General features: G+C 43.4%; 1 protein-coding gene across 3 annotated transcripts in view; it reads left to right on the top strand.

Annotated features, from left to right (window-relative positions):
• The window catches only part of Nab1 (NGFI-A binding protein 1), a 42563-nt gene extending 35103 nt beyond the window's left edge, over positions 1 to 7460 (top strand). For all 3 annotated transcript variants that reach the window (XM_057758736.1, XM_057758733.1, XM_057758735.1), the window contains exons 7-8: positions 1343 to 1459; positions 4029 to 7460. In XM_057758736.1, the coding sequence (XP_057614719.1) occupies positions 1343 to 1459; positions 4029 to 4117 (206 nt within the window). In that variant the 3' untranslated portion in view covers positions 4118 to 7460. The remainder of the gene's footprint in view (positions 1 to 1342; positions 1460 to 4028) is intronic.
• The last annotated feature ends 7947 nt before the right edge of the window (positions 7461 to 15407 follow it).

The following is a 15407-nucleotide window of genomic DNA, read 5'->3' as shown; positions in this document are numbered from 1 at the left end:
ACTCCCGTGTGCATCTGTGCCTCGTGGTCCTTACCGTTAATCCGCTGGTGGACATCTGGGCCCAGCTGATGCCTTAGCTATTACAAGCAGTGCAGCAATAGCCAAGCGTGTGCATATCTCTGTGGCAGAATTTCTGGCATCCTGCAGGCATATACACAGGAGTGGTATAGCTAGATTATGTGGCCGTCCTGTTGGTTTTTGAGATTCCCCCATGCTGGCTTCCGTTGGTGTGGCAGGTACCAGTGTAGGCTCTCGCCAGGCAGGAGCAGGGATCTTCTTGCCCCCCATCCCCTCTGGCATTGGTTGGCTTCTGTTTTCTCAATGTTAGCCATTTTAACTGGGGTGAAGAGAATATCAAAGCAATTTTAATTTTAGTATGTTTTTATGTGATAGCCGAGAATGTTGGGCAGGTTTTCAAATATTTGGGGAGCATGCATGTGTATTTTTTTTTCAGAGTTATCTTAATCATTTCATTAATACAGTTACTAATTGGAAGGTTAGCGGTTTTGGTGACTAATTTCTGCACTCCCTTACACGTCCTAGATATTAATCCCTTGTATGATGTGTCTTGCCAAGGATTTTTTTCCCATCCAAACAAGAATAGCATGTTAGCAAGCGTTCTCTAGCGATGGGATGAAATATTGCCCCCAGATCGTGACACAAGATAAAAAGAAAGATTTTCTTTCTAAAACATGACAAAAACGTGTTGGTTGAGGTCTTCTTTAACTTCTCTGACCCTTCTTAGGAGCTAAGAACTAACAGTTAAGCAAACACAATTAAGAAAGATTTGATGGAGCTCAATTTATGACAATAAAGTAGCTTACAGCGGGATATCAATTTTCTGTGATGGATAGCGTAATAATTTATAAAGCATTTCGCTAATTATTTTTTTCATGGAGTGTGCTTAAAACAAAACCATAATTGGCCTGAGGCCGTCTCTGGCTCTCTTCTTACCTGTGTGGTTTGGTGACAGCAATGCTGGGTACATGGTCCCAGCGTTCAGGAAAATGGCTCACGAGGGAGCTGTGTAAATACAGTGCTTGAGGGTGTCTGGAAATGTCCATCTCCTGTTAGATTCATCTTAGCTCTACATACCCCAATGGTTGTACACTTCGGGTGCTAGCATTCAGGTTTTGCCATTTTCCTCAGAAGTGGGTATTTCGATGTCTCTTCCCAGTTAGCCTAAGTGCTTCAGTGTCTTGTGACACCCGTTCCTTTCTTCGTAAGGTCTGCTCCGGCAATTTGTGAGCCGTTATCTACAAAGTCAACAGAAAATGAACCAAACCCACTGGGAATGTTTTAATCGTTGCTTCGTTTCCCTTTCCTTTCTTCCTTCCGTTAGGGGAAAGACCTTTGAATCTCCGAATGCCTAACGTACAGAACCGACAGCCGCATCATTTTGTGGTCGATGGGGAGCTGAGCAGACTTTACTCCAGCGAGGGGAAGCCCCACTCGTCAGGTGAGAATGCGGTCTGCCGTCAGAGAAAGCCTGGATGGCGTTCCCTTAGCTCTGCTCTCCCCGTCCTGTCCCCGCTGAACACGTCAGTCCCCCATGGAAATTACAGATTGCCAGAATATTAGCCAGCCTCTTTGAGAATTACGGTGTTTATAAGGGATGACAGGGAAGAGTCGTAGAGTTGAGGCTACTGGGCTAGCCTCTGTGGGTGGCAACTTGGAGGCAGTCTAAGCTGGGTGACAATGGTTACAATGAGTTGGACTGGCTCTATTGGCTCAGAATTGTAGGGATAAGCCCCACCCATTGGGGGCGTGTTCGCCTCGGGCTAATGTTTACTGATAAATCTGCCAGGCGTGATCCCAGCAGAGAATTCTGTGATGTGACACAGGTGGGCTCCGCGTCTGTTCTCGGGCCGAACCTGACTTTTGGTGCAGACGCATTTTAGGGTGAAGGTTTCTGGTATTTATGCAAGTAAAATGAATCTCACAGCGTCTATTAGTCAATGCCAGCACCATGTAGGAGAATCTGGTATCATTTAGTCTTTGAATAAAAGTAACATTAGGGATCAGTTGAGCGCAGTTACTGATTTTAGGGACGGGGAAGCTGAGAGCGGATGGACAGTTAAGTCTGCGAGAACACGGCTTTAGAGCTGACGGTGGATTAAGGATTGTCTAGGAAGTCTGTCGAGAGTCTGCGTCTTCCTGTTCATGTGCCTGGGAGCAGAGGCTTCCAGAAAAGCCTGACGTCTAGATACTGGTCTGTACCTTATGCCCGTCAGTCCTTGCTTCACCCTGACTGTCAAAGATGGCAAGTGAAACCCTCCCAAAATGACAGCAAATTGGTCTCCTCATCGCTATGAAAAACCAACTCTTCTTTCAAGTCCTTAACAAACTAACATGTTTTCTACAAAGTCATATTGCTTCTTCAAAGACCCTCCGTAAAAGACATGCTGCAATTACATTGATCATACGTGTCTCACCACGACGACACATTAGTGTCTCTGCTCTATGAAGATTTAGTGAAGCTGGGATTTTACATAGAACAGAACAAAGCAATACCTAAAAAAAGAGTTGTTGCTTTTTTTAAGATTTAAATTTAGTCTTAATTTTTTTATTTTTTTGAGAATTTCATAAAATATATTGACCATACCTTTCCCCTCCCACAATTTCTTCCATTTTGTCCCCACCTCATTACTCAGCCAACTTCATGGTTTTTATATTAAAAAGAAAACCTCCTCCCACTCCTACGCACTCACACAACAACAACAAAAACCATGGAGTCTGATTCATGTTGGCCAATGACTCCTGAACATGGAACCTGTCCCCGAGTGTGGTTCATATGCACCGCGTGTCAGTCCGTCAAGGAATCTTTTCCTTAGGGAAAATGAGCAGAAATGACACACATTCCCTGTGACCCAGAGTTTGTTCTCCCTGCTTCTCATGAGTTTGCCTGTAAAGTGGGTATCCACAGGATCATTGTAAGCCATGACCAATAGCGTGTGAGCCGTCCCGCTGGTAAAAATCAAAGGACCGTGGCTGTTCTTCCTTCCCCTCAGTGCAAGTTAAATCCCTTTCTGTGTAGAGAGGCTTGCAGACAGTGAGTTATCTACCTGTGTTCACATGGCGTAGGTGTGTTGGTTCCCTTTGTATAGCCCTCTCAAGGGATGTGTGTGTGTGTGCTTTATGTATGTGTGTATTAGTACACATGTTTGCACATATGTAATGTATATATGTGTGTGCTTTATGTATGTGTGTTAGTCCACATGTTTGCACATATGTAATGTATATATGTGTGTGTGCTTTATGCATGTATTAGTCTACATGTTTACACATATGTGTGTGCTGTGTGTGTATCTCCAAGTATTAGTACATTATGTAAAGATTGCACTTCACATTTAGTGATCTCCATTGTTAAAATAACTATTAATAAAACTCCATGGAATCTTTGCTGAGGAAAGTGAACTTTTCATTCTTTATTCCCATTGGTTCCCCAGTTTAGAATACCATTGGACGTCTAGATGTAGTTTTGTGTTTAAAATTGAAGATGTATTTCGACGACAATTTGTGTGTGACCTCTTTGATTCTATGTACTGACCACAGTGCAGTGAGCATTTCAGAAGGGTCTGTTTATTCATATACATTTCGTGGTTACCCCTCCTGCTCTGTGGCAGTACTGTGCTCATTTTATATGTAAGGACATGAAGGTTCACCCGGTAACTCACTGATTAAGCTAGCAGTTGATGTAGTTGGGGGTTAAATGGAGCTGTGGTTTGTTTTCGTTTGCTTTGTTTTTTGTTTGTTCTCCCTAAGTCAGGGTCTAGTTTTGTGGTCCTGGCTCCCTGGCTGCTCTCCATGTAGCCCAAGCTAACTTGAAATTTAAAGCAGTCCACCTGCCTCAGCCTCCTAAGTCCTGGGAATACATCACTACCATGTTAAGCCAAAACCCATGCTTTTAACCACGAGTCTGTAAATAAAATTCCATGTAGAATTTCACAATTATTATTAGTCAGTACTATTTGCTGTGAGATGCGGGGCTTTAATAACCTGACTCTTTCTGGTTCTGTTTGATGCAGAGAGCCTTGGCATCTTAAAAGACTACCCTCACTCTGCTTTCCCCTTGGAAAAGAAAACTATTAAGACGGAGCCCGAAGACCCAAGATAGCTGAGATTCTCCCACTGCTCTCTGCAAACGGCAGCGGATTCAAGGATAATGCTCCATCATAGAATAAGCCTTAATAACCACTGTTGCCTCATTCAGCTCAAACAGATCACAGCCAAAGCATAAGAACTCACACAGTCTGTGGAAACCAGGACAAAGCAACAGCCACAGAGGAGGAAATCAAGAGAGCGTTGCGATGTAATAAACACTGACCGTTACCTTTCTCTGTAAGTTGTTTGTACGGAGAGGCTCAATATTGTAAGCATCCGCTATTTAAGAGTGTACAACGTGTCTGTGTAATTTATAGAAGCAAATCTAGGTGTTGAAACCTTTTGTCTAAACCTTAGGTCTAATAGATGTGGGTACCCATTCTTTTTACTTGAAATTCTGTCTAAACGTATTTACGGTAAATGTCACCATGAACATTTAGGACTCGTGCAGTCATACAGAGAAAGCCTAAGCAACGTAGCGATGGGCACGGTGGCAGTGATGGGAGAAAGATGGAAGGCAACTACTCGGTTTACACCAAGGAAGAGGCTGTGTACTGACTACTTGATTAAAATTGATGTTGGTTCGTGGGAAATGTGTAGCCGGTTTATGACAGCCGCTCGAGATGTGAGAAAGTAGGGCAGACAACTTGAAATAAATGAGCTAACTCTGCGAGCCCTGACGTAAACATTGGTATTTCCGAATACGTTGAGTAAATTAAGGCATAGTAAGTTAACCCTTCATGTGATAAAGACGACGACCTGGATGAATCGGCATGGCGTATGTGTCTCGTTTTTAGTTCTGTGGTAGATCACGGCTGTAATAAACACTGGTCCTCACTCCGCTCTACGGAACTCCGCTGACCGCGTGTCCTGTGAGATGGCTGCACCCCAGTCTCTAACCATTGTCACCTCCACTTTCCCTTGTGACCCGTAGAAGAGGGTCACAGTAGAGATGCCAGGAAGCAGCTTTCGGGCCTTCAGATGGCTTCTCTCCCTTTCTGCGGGTTCCCACGGGACCAGGGCGTTTTGCCTACTGCAGAAGTCTCTTAATGGACCTCGGTCTCTGTGCTGATTGTCGTGGTTTTCCCCGCACACTTTGTGGAGAGCGAGCGTGAGAGCAGATGAATAGAATGTTCAGGTTTTAATATTAGCCACCGCATTGGCCAGTAGTAGCCCAGTACTTTCATGAACCACTTCCTGTATTCTGTAATCTATTTTGAGAAATGTATGGGGTCCTCTTTTTTTAAAAAAAAAAAAGCAAACAAAAAACAAAAAACTTGTGTCTTACATTTCAGGATTGTAGATTTTAACATGCAGGTTTTAGGAGATGGAATCTTCCAGCTGGTATTGGTCTGTCTCTCCGAGGCCTAGACCCTGCATCTTTGGCTCTAGAAGTAGGTTTCCTTGAGTAATGTCCTTTTCTGACTTCCAAGCTTAGAGATAAAGAAGCACAAAAATAAAAAAGTTCAGTAGATTACAGTTTTTATTTTATAAACACTAATGTATTAAACTTGCTATACATTAAAGCAAATAATATATATTTTTATTTGAACGGTGTATATAAATTAGATGTTATAACTAGTGATTTTTTTTTCATTTGGTTTAAGATATTTTCACTGAACAAGGTCAATTGGTTACCTCAGTATTACAGCCAATATAACCCCAGGGACCATTTCTCCCCAGGTCTGTATTATCTTTCTTGTGTGAATTCTGAATTTTTTGTGATTCTTAAAACTGTTGACGAGAAGAGATGAGTGCACTTTGCTTCCTGTGGCAATAAAGACTTCTGTGCCTCACGGGTCTATGCTTAGAGCCTTTCAACTACCGTGACGCTGCCCGCTCGCCTCGCCTACAGCGTGTCAGGGCATAAGATGACATCTTTTTTCTTCCCGTGACACTGGGGGCTGAACACGCAGGCCTCCCACATGGACCAGGGTTCTACTATTGACTGATAGTCTCAGCACTCGTTCTTCTGAGACAGGATTATTAACTTGCCTGAGTGGGCCTTGAGTTCGCTCTGTAGACCGGAGAGGTCGTGGTTACCTTGGGAGGCCCTTCCTTGTGGCTCACACATCTCGCACTGGAGATGGCTAAGTATTATTGGTCCAGCACCATTTTGTTTATGGCTTTGATACTGTTTTGAATCTTCTAAAGAAAACTAAAGAGACAGGTAGGGGCTCCTGCTCACTGCAGTGATGTGTGTTTGGTTTCCTTTTGAAGATTCAGAATGCGAGGAGATATGATAGCAAATATTTAAAATCATTAAACCCCACTTCTGGCCAAGCTGTGTGCGAGTGTCGTTTCAGGGAAATTTAAGCCTGTTAACTTGCTCTTAACCGTGGGCTTCTCAGGAATGAGAATCTCCAGCGGGCTTCACCTTAACCAAGCATCCTGACATTGCTGTTGAAACCCCAAATTGATCTCAGAAACCTTGGTGATAGCTGACTCCGTAGTGACCTTTCAAGACAAACTTTTACAACACCTAAATGATAATATGCTAACACTGTGGTAGCATTTTTATTTCTGAATGAGCGATGGTTCAATCTTCCAAAATGCCATGGATTCAGGTTCTGCTGATTATGAAAATGAAGAAAAACAACCACTATTTCTTATCAGAAAATATGAACAAGATGTTTGAGTTCTTAATGTTTTTAAGTTTTACATTTGCTTTACATGTGTTCTGTCTGTTTAGTGCGTTTTTACCACGGTTTTTAAAAGAATCATAAATGAGAGCTGGTTTCATTATAAATTGAGTTGTTAGAACTCTTTCATTCCCTCCCTCCCTCCCTTCCTCCCTCCTCTCCTTCCTCCCTCCCTCCCTCCCTCCCTCCCTCCCTCCCTCCCTCCCTCCCTCCCTCCCTCCCTCCCTCCTTCCCTTCCTATTTTCCCATCTGTTAGGCCACATGATTCTCAGGCATTACAACAGTGTCCTTGTGAAGTCTGGTCTCCTGGAAGTCCGATTCTGGTCACAATTTCCACGATCGTTCTTCCGATAGCTCCGCTTACACGCAAGCCTCACCATAGAAGATTTGGAAGGCTACTTTCTGCCAATTCATCTTCAACCAAAGAATCTGAGATGTTTGTAGCAATTCAGTATGACCTTCAAAGAGAAACATTTGAAATATATCCCATAACATTAATCTTAGGGTTTCTCTCTGCATTCATGTAAAATGTTAGCTACTATTATTTTTTCCTTTTTTTACTTTTAAAATATTTGATTGGGCCAGTAGAAGGCCAGGCTTTAGGCGGTCCTTAAAGGCTGAGGCGAAGATCACTGTGAGTTTGAGTTCGGCCTACACAGAGAGACTGTCTTGAAAGGAAAAACACGCATCAGTAAATAAAGAGTGTATATATTCGAGTGATCCAAACGACCATTAATTTTTTTTGAAAATGTGCCTATCGTGTGTGCATGATATGTGAGTGGCAGGTCAGTGAGAGACTCTGTCTAAGGGAGGGGGGGAGGGAGGAAGGGAGGGAAAGGAAGGGAAGGGAGAGGAGAAAGAGAAGGAAAGGAAGGGAGAGGAGAAAGAAAGAAAGAAAGAAAGAAAGAAAGAAAGAAAGAAAGAAAGAAAGAAAGAAAGAGAAAGAAAGAAAGAAAGAGAGAGAAGAGAAAGAAGAAAGAGAAAGGAAAGGAAAGAAAGAGAAAAGGAAGGAAGGAAGGAAGGAAGGAAAGAAGGACGGACTACGTGGGAGGGAACAAGACAGGCTGTTGTCTTCTGGCCCCCACATGCATCAACACACAAAACCCTCAGGAACCCTGTGATGAGAGGCTGAGGTGTGCTTTATGTGTTCTTTATGGACCGCGAGAGGTGGTGGGTTCAAAAGTGGCGGCCAGTTAGTTGTATTTCAGACCGCAGTTCATTTTAACCTCATTTGCATCTGTAAATTACAATGAGGAAGGGCTAATTGACTATCCTGAACTCTGTCTTCCTGCACCCAGTGAGAAATTTCTAGAAGTTCATTCATTGGCTTAAAGCTTGCGAGGTGAACATTATCGCCACAGTTGTGACCTAAAGCTTACAAGCCAGTAGATCTGGTGCTGGCATCCTTACGTGATGAAAGGAAAAACCACCAAGAAATTCCAGAACCCATTGATACTGAGAGGAGGAATCCATTTTCATGCTGTGTGTTGCTTTTGTCCTGCTTGCTTTCTGTAATGAGGAAGGAAACACAAACTGTTTAAAAGCCATAAGTCACCTCTCCAGGGCCCCGTGGCCAGCGTGAGGGTCCCTGCGACCTGGCTGTGCAGAAACTGAGAGGAAACGGTGTGGATAATTTAAGATAACTTCAAGCCCAAATAGAAATGTCATTTCTTACCCTGGTTATGCTCATTAAAGGCCTTTATGATGAAAGAAAATATTTTCTTTTTAAACTCAAAGGCATGCCAAACGGAGTGGCCCTCATCTTTAATCCCAGTACTTGGGAGGCAGAGGTAGGCAGATTTTCAGTGAAATCAAGGCCAGCCTGGTCTACTTAGTGAGTTCCAGGACAGCCAGAGCTAGTGAGACCCTGTCTTGAAAAATAACAACAAAACTAAAAACCTCAGAAGCTCCTTAAATACAAGAAACCAGTGTCCAAGCTTGTGAGACTCACCTGGTGAGAACACCAGAAATGTTTATGATTGAGTACAGAGAACATTGTGGGAATGCTGGGAATAAGCAGGAATTACCAACTATACCTAACGCACAGGCCCATCCTTTGCCTTGATTCATGGATGTGATCCCGGGAGATGGGTCACACTGGAGGTCATCCTGGCCGTCTTACAGAGCCGTGCAGGTAAGCTTTGTTTGGAACACGCTGCAATCTCAGAGCTAGTTAAGATCGTGTGGAGACAAAAGATTGGAGTTCAGATCAAAAATCTCTTCTGCTCGTGAGCCATCAGAGTTTCCCTAAAGCAGCTGAAGCCAGGGCATCAAATGAGATTACCAGCAACGAAGAAGGTGGCTATGGATAAGACTTGGAAATACTTGGTCATTTGGTATAATACTCGTTGTTTAGAATGACAAGAGCCAACGAAGAACTAAGCAGCCAGTGAGGTGAGGTAACAACTAAAGGAAGGGGCATTGTGGAAGCCAGGCAGGAAGAAACTCCAGAATAAAGAGCATCAGTCATAGGAGCCAAGGAAGATGAGTTGACTCGAGGAGATCTATATAACAGTTTGGCAAGTGGTACCAATATTGGAATTGTTTAATGGAATACGAGCAAATAGAACACTTCCATAAAAAGTAATCTATATAAGCATTAACGATGGGCTTGATATAAGGTGTCTTTGCATGTCTGATAATTATTGATTTACTGATAAATATCCCGCATGCCAAGCTCTTGCCCATTGCCATGTCCCCAGCCCCCAAGTTCTGTCTTTAAGTGTGTAAGTAATCACTAGCATGTATTGAAACAAGAGTTCTTGGTATCCACAAATGTTCTCTTTCCACTGAAGAGAAGGGTTTGTTGATTTGCCGCCTTCTTGTCTGTGGGGGCTTCATTTAAGCTTGCAGAAGGGCTGTGATGCAGTAGGAGAAAATTTGGGTAATTCCCAGCACCTGGATTCTGCCACTGTATTCGTGGGTTACTTAACAAATCTTACTTATTTAGGTTTTCAGAGACAGAATGTTGCTGTGTAGCCCACGTTGGTCTTGAATTCACATTTTCTGGCCTCTGCCTTCCGAGTTTTGAGATTACAGGCACAGGCCACTATGCCCAGCCCCTACATCATGACTTTTTGCTAGATCTCATTTTCCTTTTGTGAAAGGGGTTTAAGCAGGCATAGGGGGTTTCCTGAAGCCCCGCTGGCCAGCTAGTCTAGTCAAGTCAGCAAGTTTCAGGTTCCGTGAGAGATCTTGTCTCTAACCACAAGGTGGAGAGAGATGGAGAAAGGCAGCCATTATCACCCTCTAGCCTTCACATGCGTGGGTTCCAGGAGGTCAGCAGGCCCTGATCTGGTTGGCCTTCACACGCATGGATACCAGGTCAGCAGGCCCTGATCTGGTTGGCCTTCATACATGGGTACCAGGAGGTCAGCAAGCTCAGTCTGGTTCATCTCCTCTAACTGTGTCTGGGAATATGACACCCAAGTTACCTCTGACTGGGACAGGCGGCATTACATGTTCAGCTGGCTTTTTCATTCAGTAAAATGCAACTAAAATCAGACGTAGGGAGCTGAGCTAATCCTGAGTTCACCCCACAAGTAGAATCTGTGGAGAAATGGATGGGGTGGCTACGGGACTGTCTAGAGTGAGCACTGAGAAGCTGTCGCTCTGCCTTGATGCGAGATCGTTCTTTGGATGTCACATCTAGGCCTGTAACTAAAATCACAATGCTACTTTGGACATTCCGGAATCTGAGGACGTATTAAACACGAATGCCAAGAAGCTGAAACGCCCTTCCTTGTTCTGATGCCGTGCATGGGCAGAGAGGAGACAAACTTGGGCTGTGCTATTTTTCTTGATTTACCTGTTTTGAGTATCAGGTAATGGGGCAACAGGCCAACTCTATCAATCCCTTGCCTATAGAGACCTACAGGATACATTCTGGTACATTCAGACCTGAGAGAGGGGCATTTAAGGAGGAATACACAAAGATCCTAGGGAATCTGAGCACAGAGTTCAACCCAGCCTCAAGGGCATCTGGAACCCAGGATGCTGGGGCCTGCGAGGCCGTGGCTCTCATCTCCCCCTCTCTTAGAGGGTGTCTTGTCTCCTCACCCCGCTTCCTTCTGCACAGTTGCTTTACCTCAATAAAGTATCTGCTTCAGGGTGTCCCTGGCTGTCCTGCTCAGACCAGCGATGCCTTTCTGACCAGACCCTCACAACACTCACCAAAGTCTCTACAAATGATTTCAAATCCCCACAGGGAGAACGTGATTGCTCCCACGATGGCCGTGAACGTGACCCAGTGAGTCACAAGAAGCTGGCGTGCACAACTGCCTGATTAGTACGAGATACGGAGCAAACTCTCCAAGAAGGGACCTTACCCGGTTCCCCACTGATCAGTTTCAGGTCAGAGTGAAAACCGTAAGGAGAGAACGCATCTCTACTGAGAGGCATGCCTGGAATCCAGACAAGCAGATCACCGTGTTGGCAGTCGGGGCAATAGCTAGCTAGCATGGGCACCACACTTGTACCCTGTATTGCACTTAGAGGGAGGGGGGAGTCTACTGCCTTGGTCCTACGTCTTCCAGATGATTCCAGCCCTGAAGACCTGAGGTTGCCACGGCAATCTGAACTCTTCACCTGGGACGGATGAAAGACAGCGGCAATGAATAATTCAGACTTGGCCCATAGAGCTGCCTGCAATGTTCATCTCTATAGTGGTTTTTTTTTTTTTTTAGACAGTCGGGGAAATGTGGCTTAGCTTTGAAACTATAAAACCCTATTAATAAGCACTGTCTTGGTTGTTAAAAATAGAAGCTGACTTGAGCTAGCTTAAGGAAAATCTCAAATTTAGTTTGTACGAATACAAGGATGGTGGGATGGAAAGGTGGCTCAGGGGTTAAGAGTACTTGCTGCTCTTCCACAGGACTTGCATTCAGTTCCCAGTCCCCACATCAGGCAATTCACAGCCCCTCTAACTCCAGCTTCAGGGGATCCAAAGCCCTTTCCTGGGCTCCCTGGTTACAGGCACACAGGTGTCAGACACATAAACACACATACACACGTTTAGAAAGAAGAAGAGGGGTGTTTAAGGATGAAAGGGCATCTTCAGTGGAGGGATGGAGTGGGTTGAGACCTCAACCATGCCAGCAACTTAAGCATCCCTGTCACCACCAGCTTCCCTAACCGTCGCCGTGATTTCCACACATTTTCATTTCTGTAAGCACGTTCATCAGCTCCCTAGTTCTCAGGGAAGATGTGACTTGAAGGACAACGAGCCCACCCATTCTCAGGGTGATTTTCTTGAGAGAGTAATTTGTGTGTTCGTGTGTGTGTTTGCATGTTGTTTGCATGTGAGGGTGATTTGTGTGTTTGTGCACATATGCTTGCAAACCTTTGCATGTGTATTTGTCTGTCAGTGTGTATTTGTATGTTTGACATGTGTTTTGTGCATGCAATGGCTAATGTTGGCTGTTAACGTCACACACACAGGAAGGGAGAACCTCAGTTGAAGAATTGTCTCCAACAGATTGGCCTGTGAGCAGTCTACAGGGCATTTTCTTGCTTATATACTATGTTGGAGGACCCAGCCCACTGTGGGCAGTGCCAACCCAGGGTACACAGGCCTGTGATGTACAGGAAAGCTAGTTGAACATTGGTGTAGGAGTTCCTTCTGTTTGTGTGCATGCTAGTGTTGTGGTTGGAGTATATGTTTTTCTGTCTGTTCACATGTATGAGTGCTATGTATATATATGCTATCTATGCATGCCTGTATGCTTGTGTTTATAGTTCTACTTGTATGTGTAAATGTGTGATTGGGCTTATGTGCATGTATCTGTCTCTGTACTTGTGCATGCTGGCATATGTGTGTGTGTTGATGTGGGCATTATTGATGTTTCTATTTGTATGTTTCTGGTATCTATGTGTTTATATTTGTCTTTACATGTGTTTGTGATAGTTTATTTATATATGTTTGTATGAGGTTATGTCTTTGCGTTTGTGTGTTTTTGTATGTTTTGTGTATTTGTTAGTCTGTTTCTCTGTATTGTGTCTGTGCGTTTGAGTATTCCTGTGTGTCTGTGTGTATTGGTGTTTGTGTATGTGCGTGATTGCGGTTTTGTGTCTCCATATGTGCATCTGTCTTTATGTGTGTATGTAAATGGAGATTGCTCATTCATTTCCCAGCCGCCTAGAACCAAAATAATCACACAGAAACTATATTAGTTACAACATTGTTTGGCCAATGTCTCAAGCACATTTCTAACTAGCTCTTATATCTTAAATTAACCCATTTCTATTCATCTGTGTATTACATCTGTGACCTACTGGATAAAGTTCTGGGCATCTGTCCCCTCTGACAGCAACATGGCAGCATCTCCTTGACTCTGCCTTCTCTTTCTCTCTCTCTCATGTATGTGTCTGTATATGTTTTCATGTTTGTGTTTGTAGTGTCTATGTGTTTGTGTGTATGCTTGTTTGTTTGTTTTGTGAAAGGGATTTTGCCTGGGATTTTGTGTGTGTGTGTTTGTATTCATGTATGTATGGATTTGCCTGTGTGATTGTGTGATTGTAGTTCTGTATTTTCTGTGTTTGCATTTTATTTATATTTCCATGTATCTGTTGTCAATGCGTGTGTTTGTGGTTTCTCAGGTGTGTTTGCATTTGTGTTTCTGCATGTCTCCTTGTATACTCTATTATCACTCACATGTGTTTTATTGTGTTTGTGGGCTTGCATGTATGAGCGTTTGTGTGTGTTTATTTCTTTACATAATTGTATATATTTTGATATATTTGATATATGTGTGTTCTTGTATGTATGTGGTTATTTTGTGTGTGCTTATGTCTTTGTGTTTATATTTTGTATTTCTGTATGCCTGTATTATGTGCTAGCGTATTTGTGGTGTACATGTTTGTCTGTCTGCCTGTGTTGCATATTTGTTGTTTTTTGTGTGTGTTTCTGTGTCTGTATCTATGCATGTGTGATCGTGTATTTTGGTGTGTTTGTGTGTCTTGTATGTCTGTGTAGTGATGTGTATTTTTCTGTGTTGGGATGTATGTGTTAGTTTTAATGTGTATATCCGTTTGGCTTTGTGTGTTTTATGTTTATATAGACTAGCTTTATGTGTTAGTAGAAATGCTTGCGTGTACTTGTCTTTTTATGTGTGTTTCTGTATATTGTGTGTTTGTTCTTTATATATTTGTGTTTGTGTGTGTGTTTCTGTGATCCTTTGTGTATGTTACTATGCGTGTGCATGTTCATTTTATTTATGTTATTCATATCCTTCTGTTCACAGAGTGCAATCCACATTGAATAAAGGAAATTCTACCCATTTTGGCCCATATTCAAAGACCAATGCAATGCTTCTAAAGATTTTTGTTTCGATTTACAAAATAGACTCTTTTGCAATAGGCTATTAGATACACAAGTTTGAGCTTGGTGGATTTTGACTCTTTATTTTTGTTTGTTTGGTTGGTTTTTTGTTTGTTTGATTGATTTTTGAGAACTAAAGGGCTGTGAGAGTTGAAAGGAAAGATCTTGAGGAAAGCAAGCATAGAGTCTATGTCCTAAGGACAACAGGAAAGAGGACTGGACTGACACTATCCATTGCCAGAAAGAGAGAAGGCAAGGCAAGAGGAGCCTAGACTAGTGAACTCAGCAGGATGAGGAGTGGTATAGCCAATGGCGTGGGGACAGAGAGCCAAGGACCTTGCTCCCCTTGGCTGGAAGCAACCCCGAGCGCCCAGCCTATCTTGCAGGTATGAACAATGAGAACACCTTCTGTGCCAGGAGCCACAGTGGGTTGGATGTTGTTGCATTGCTACCTTGGGGCCTTTTCATCAACACAGCACTTAGGTGTCCCAGACCCAGGGATCTGTGGGTCCCTCGTGTGTTCATCAGCACTTCCAAGAGGGAAGCTGACCCCAAAACACAGCTCTCACAATGAAGGAAGACAATGACAGTCTATTCCAGAGCCAAATATGAGTGATCCTGGGTTCAGGACACAAATTCAGACCTGCCCAAATGCTATGTTTCAGTGATGTGCTATTTCATGAGGTGCTAAAAGTATCAACAAAGAAAGTCATAAATCAACACACTTTCCAAGCATATTGGTAAACTGGAATTAAAAGCCAAATAAGTCCTTTCTCCACGCAGTTTCTTGTTGCTACAGTACCTATCGTAGCAGCAGGATTGAAACTGGAACACCTGGTTAGAAGTCCGCCACAGTCCAACCAAACGGGGCCGGTGCATGAAGAGGCTGACCTAATTTAGGGGCTGGGAAAATTAAAGAAGCTGTTTCACGCCATGACAGCACACTAATAAACCAGTTCACATGGAACCTTACGTGTGCTTTAAAGATTTTTTTTTAATTAGTTGTGTATACGTGTGGGCTCCGGGAAAGGCTAGAGGTGTCATATACCACTGGAACTAGAGGTACGGGAGGTTGTAAGCCACCCAACGTGGGTGCTGGGAACTAAATTCAGGTCCTCTTGAAGAGCAATCTGCACTCTTAACCTCTGAGCCCCAGTCCTTCACACGGTTTTTAATTCATAGGAGCAAATCATTACATATCTTAGCTTTCAGACCTGCAGAATTGAATCCCTTATGAACTGTTTTATCATCTTTGGCACCATGCTTCTGGTGTCCCAGTTTCTTTATTTGAATTCTAAAGATACTTCTAGAAGTAGCTGTGGTAGTTCTCATCACTCTGAAGA

This window comes from Chionomys nivalis, chromosome 26, assembly GCF_950005125.1.
Source record: "Chionomys nivalis chromosome 26, mChiNiv1.1, whole genome shotgun sequence".
Lineage (NCBI taxonomy): Eukaryota > Metazoa > Chordata > Mammalia > Rodentia > Cricetidae > Chionomys > Chionomys nivalis.
This window is presented reverse-complemented; position numbering and strand designations above follow the sequence as displayed.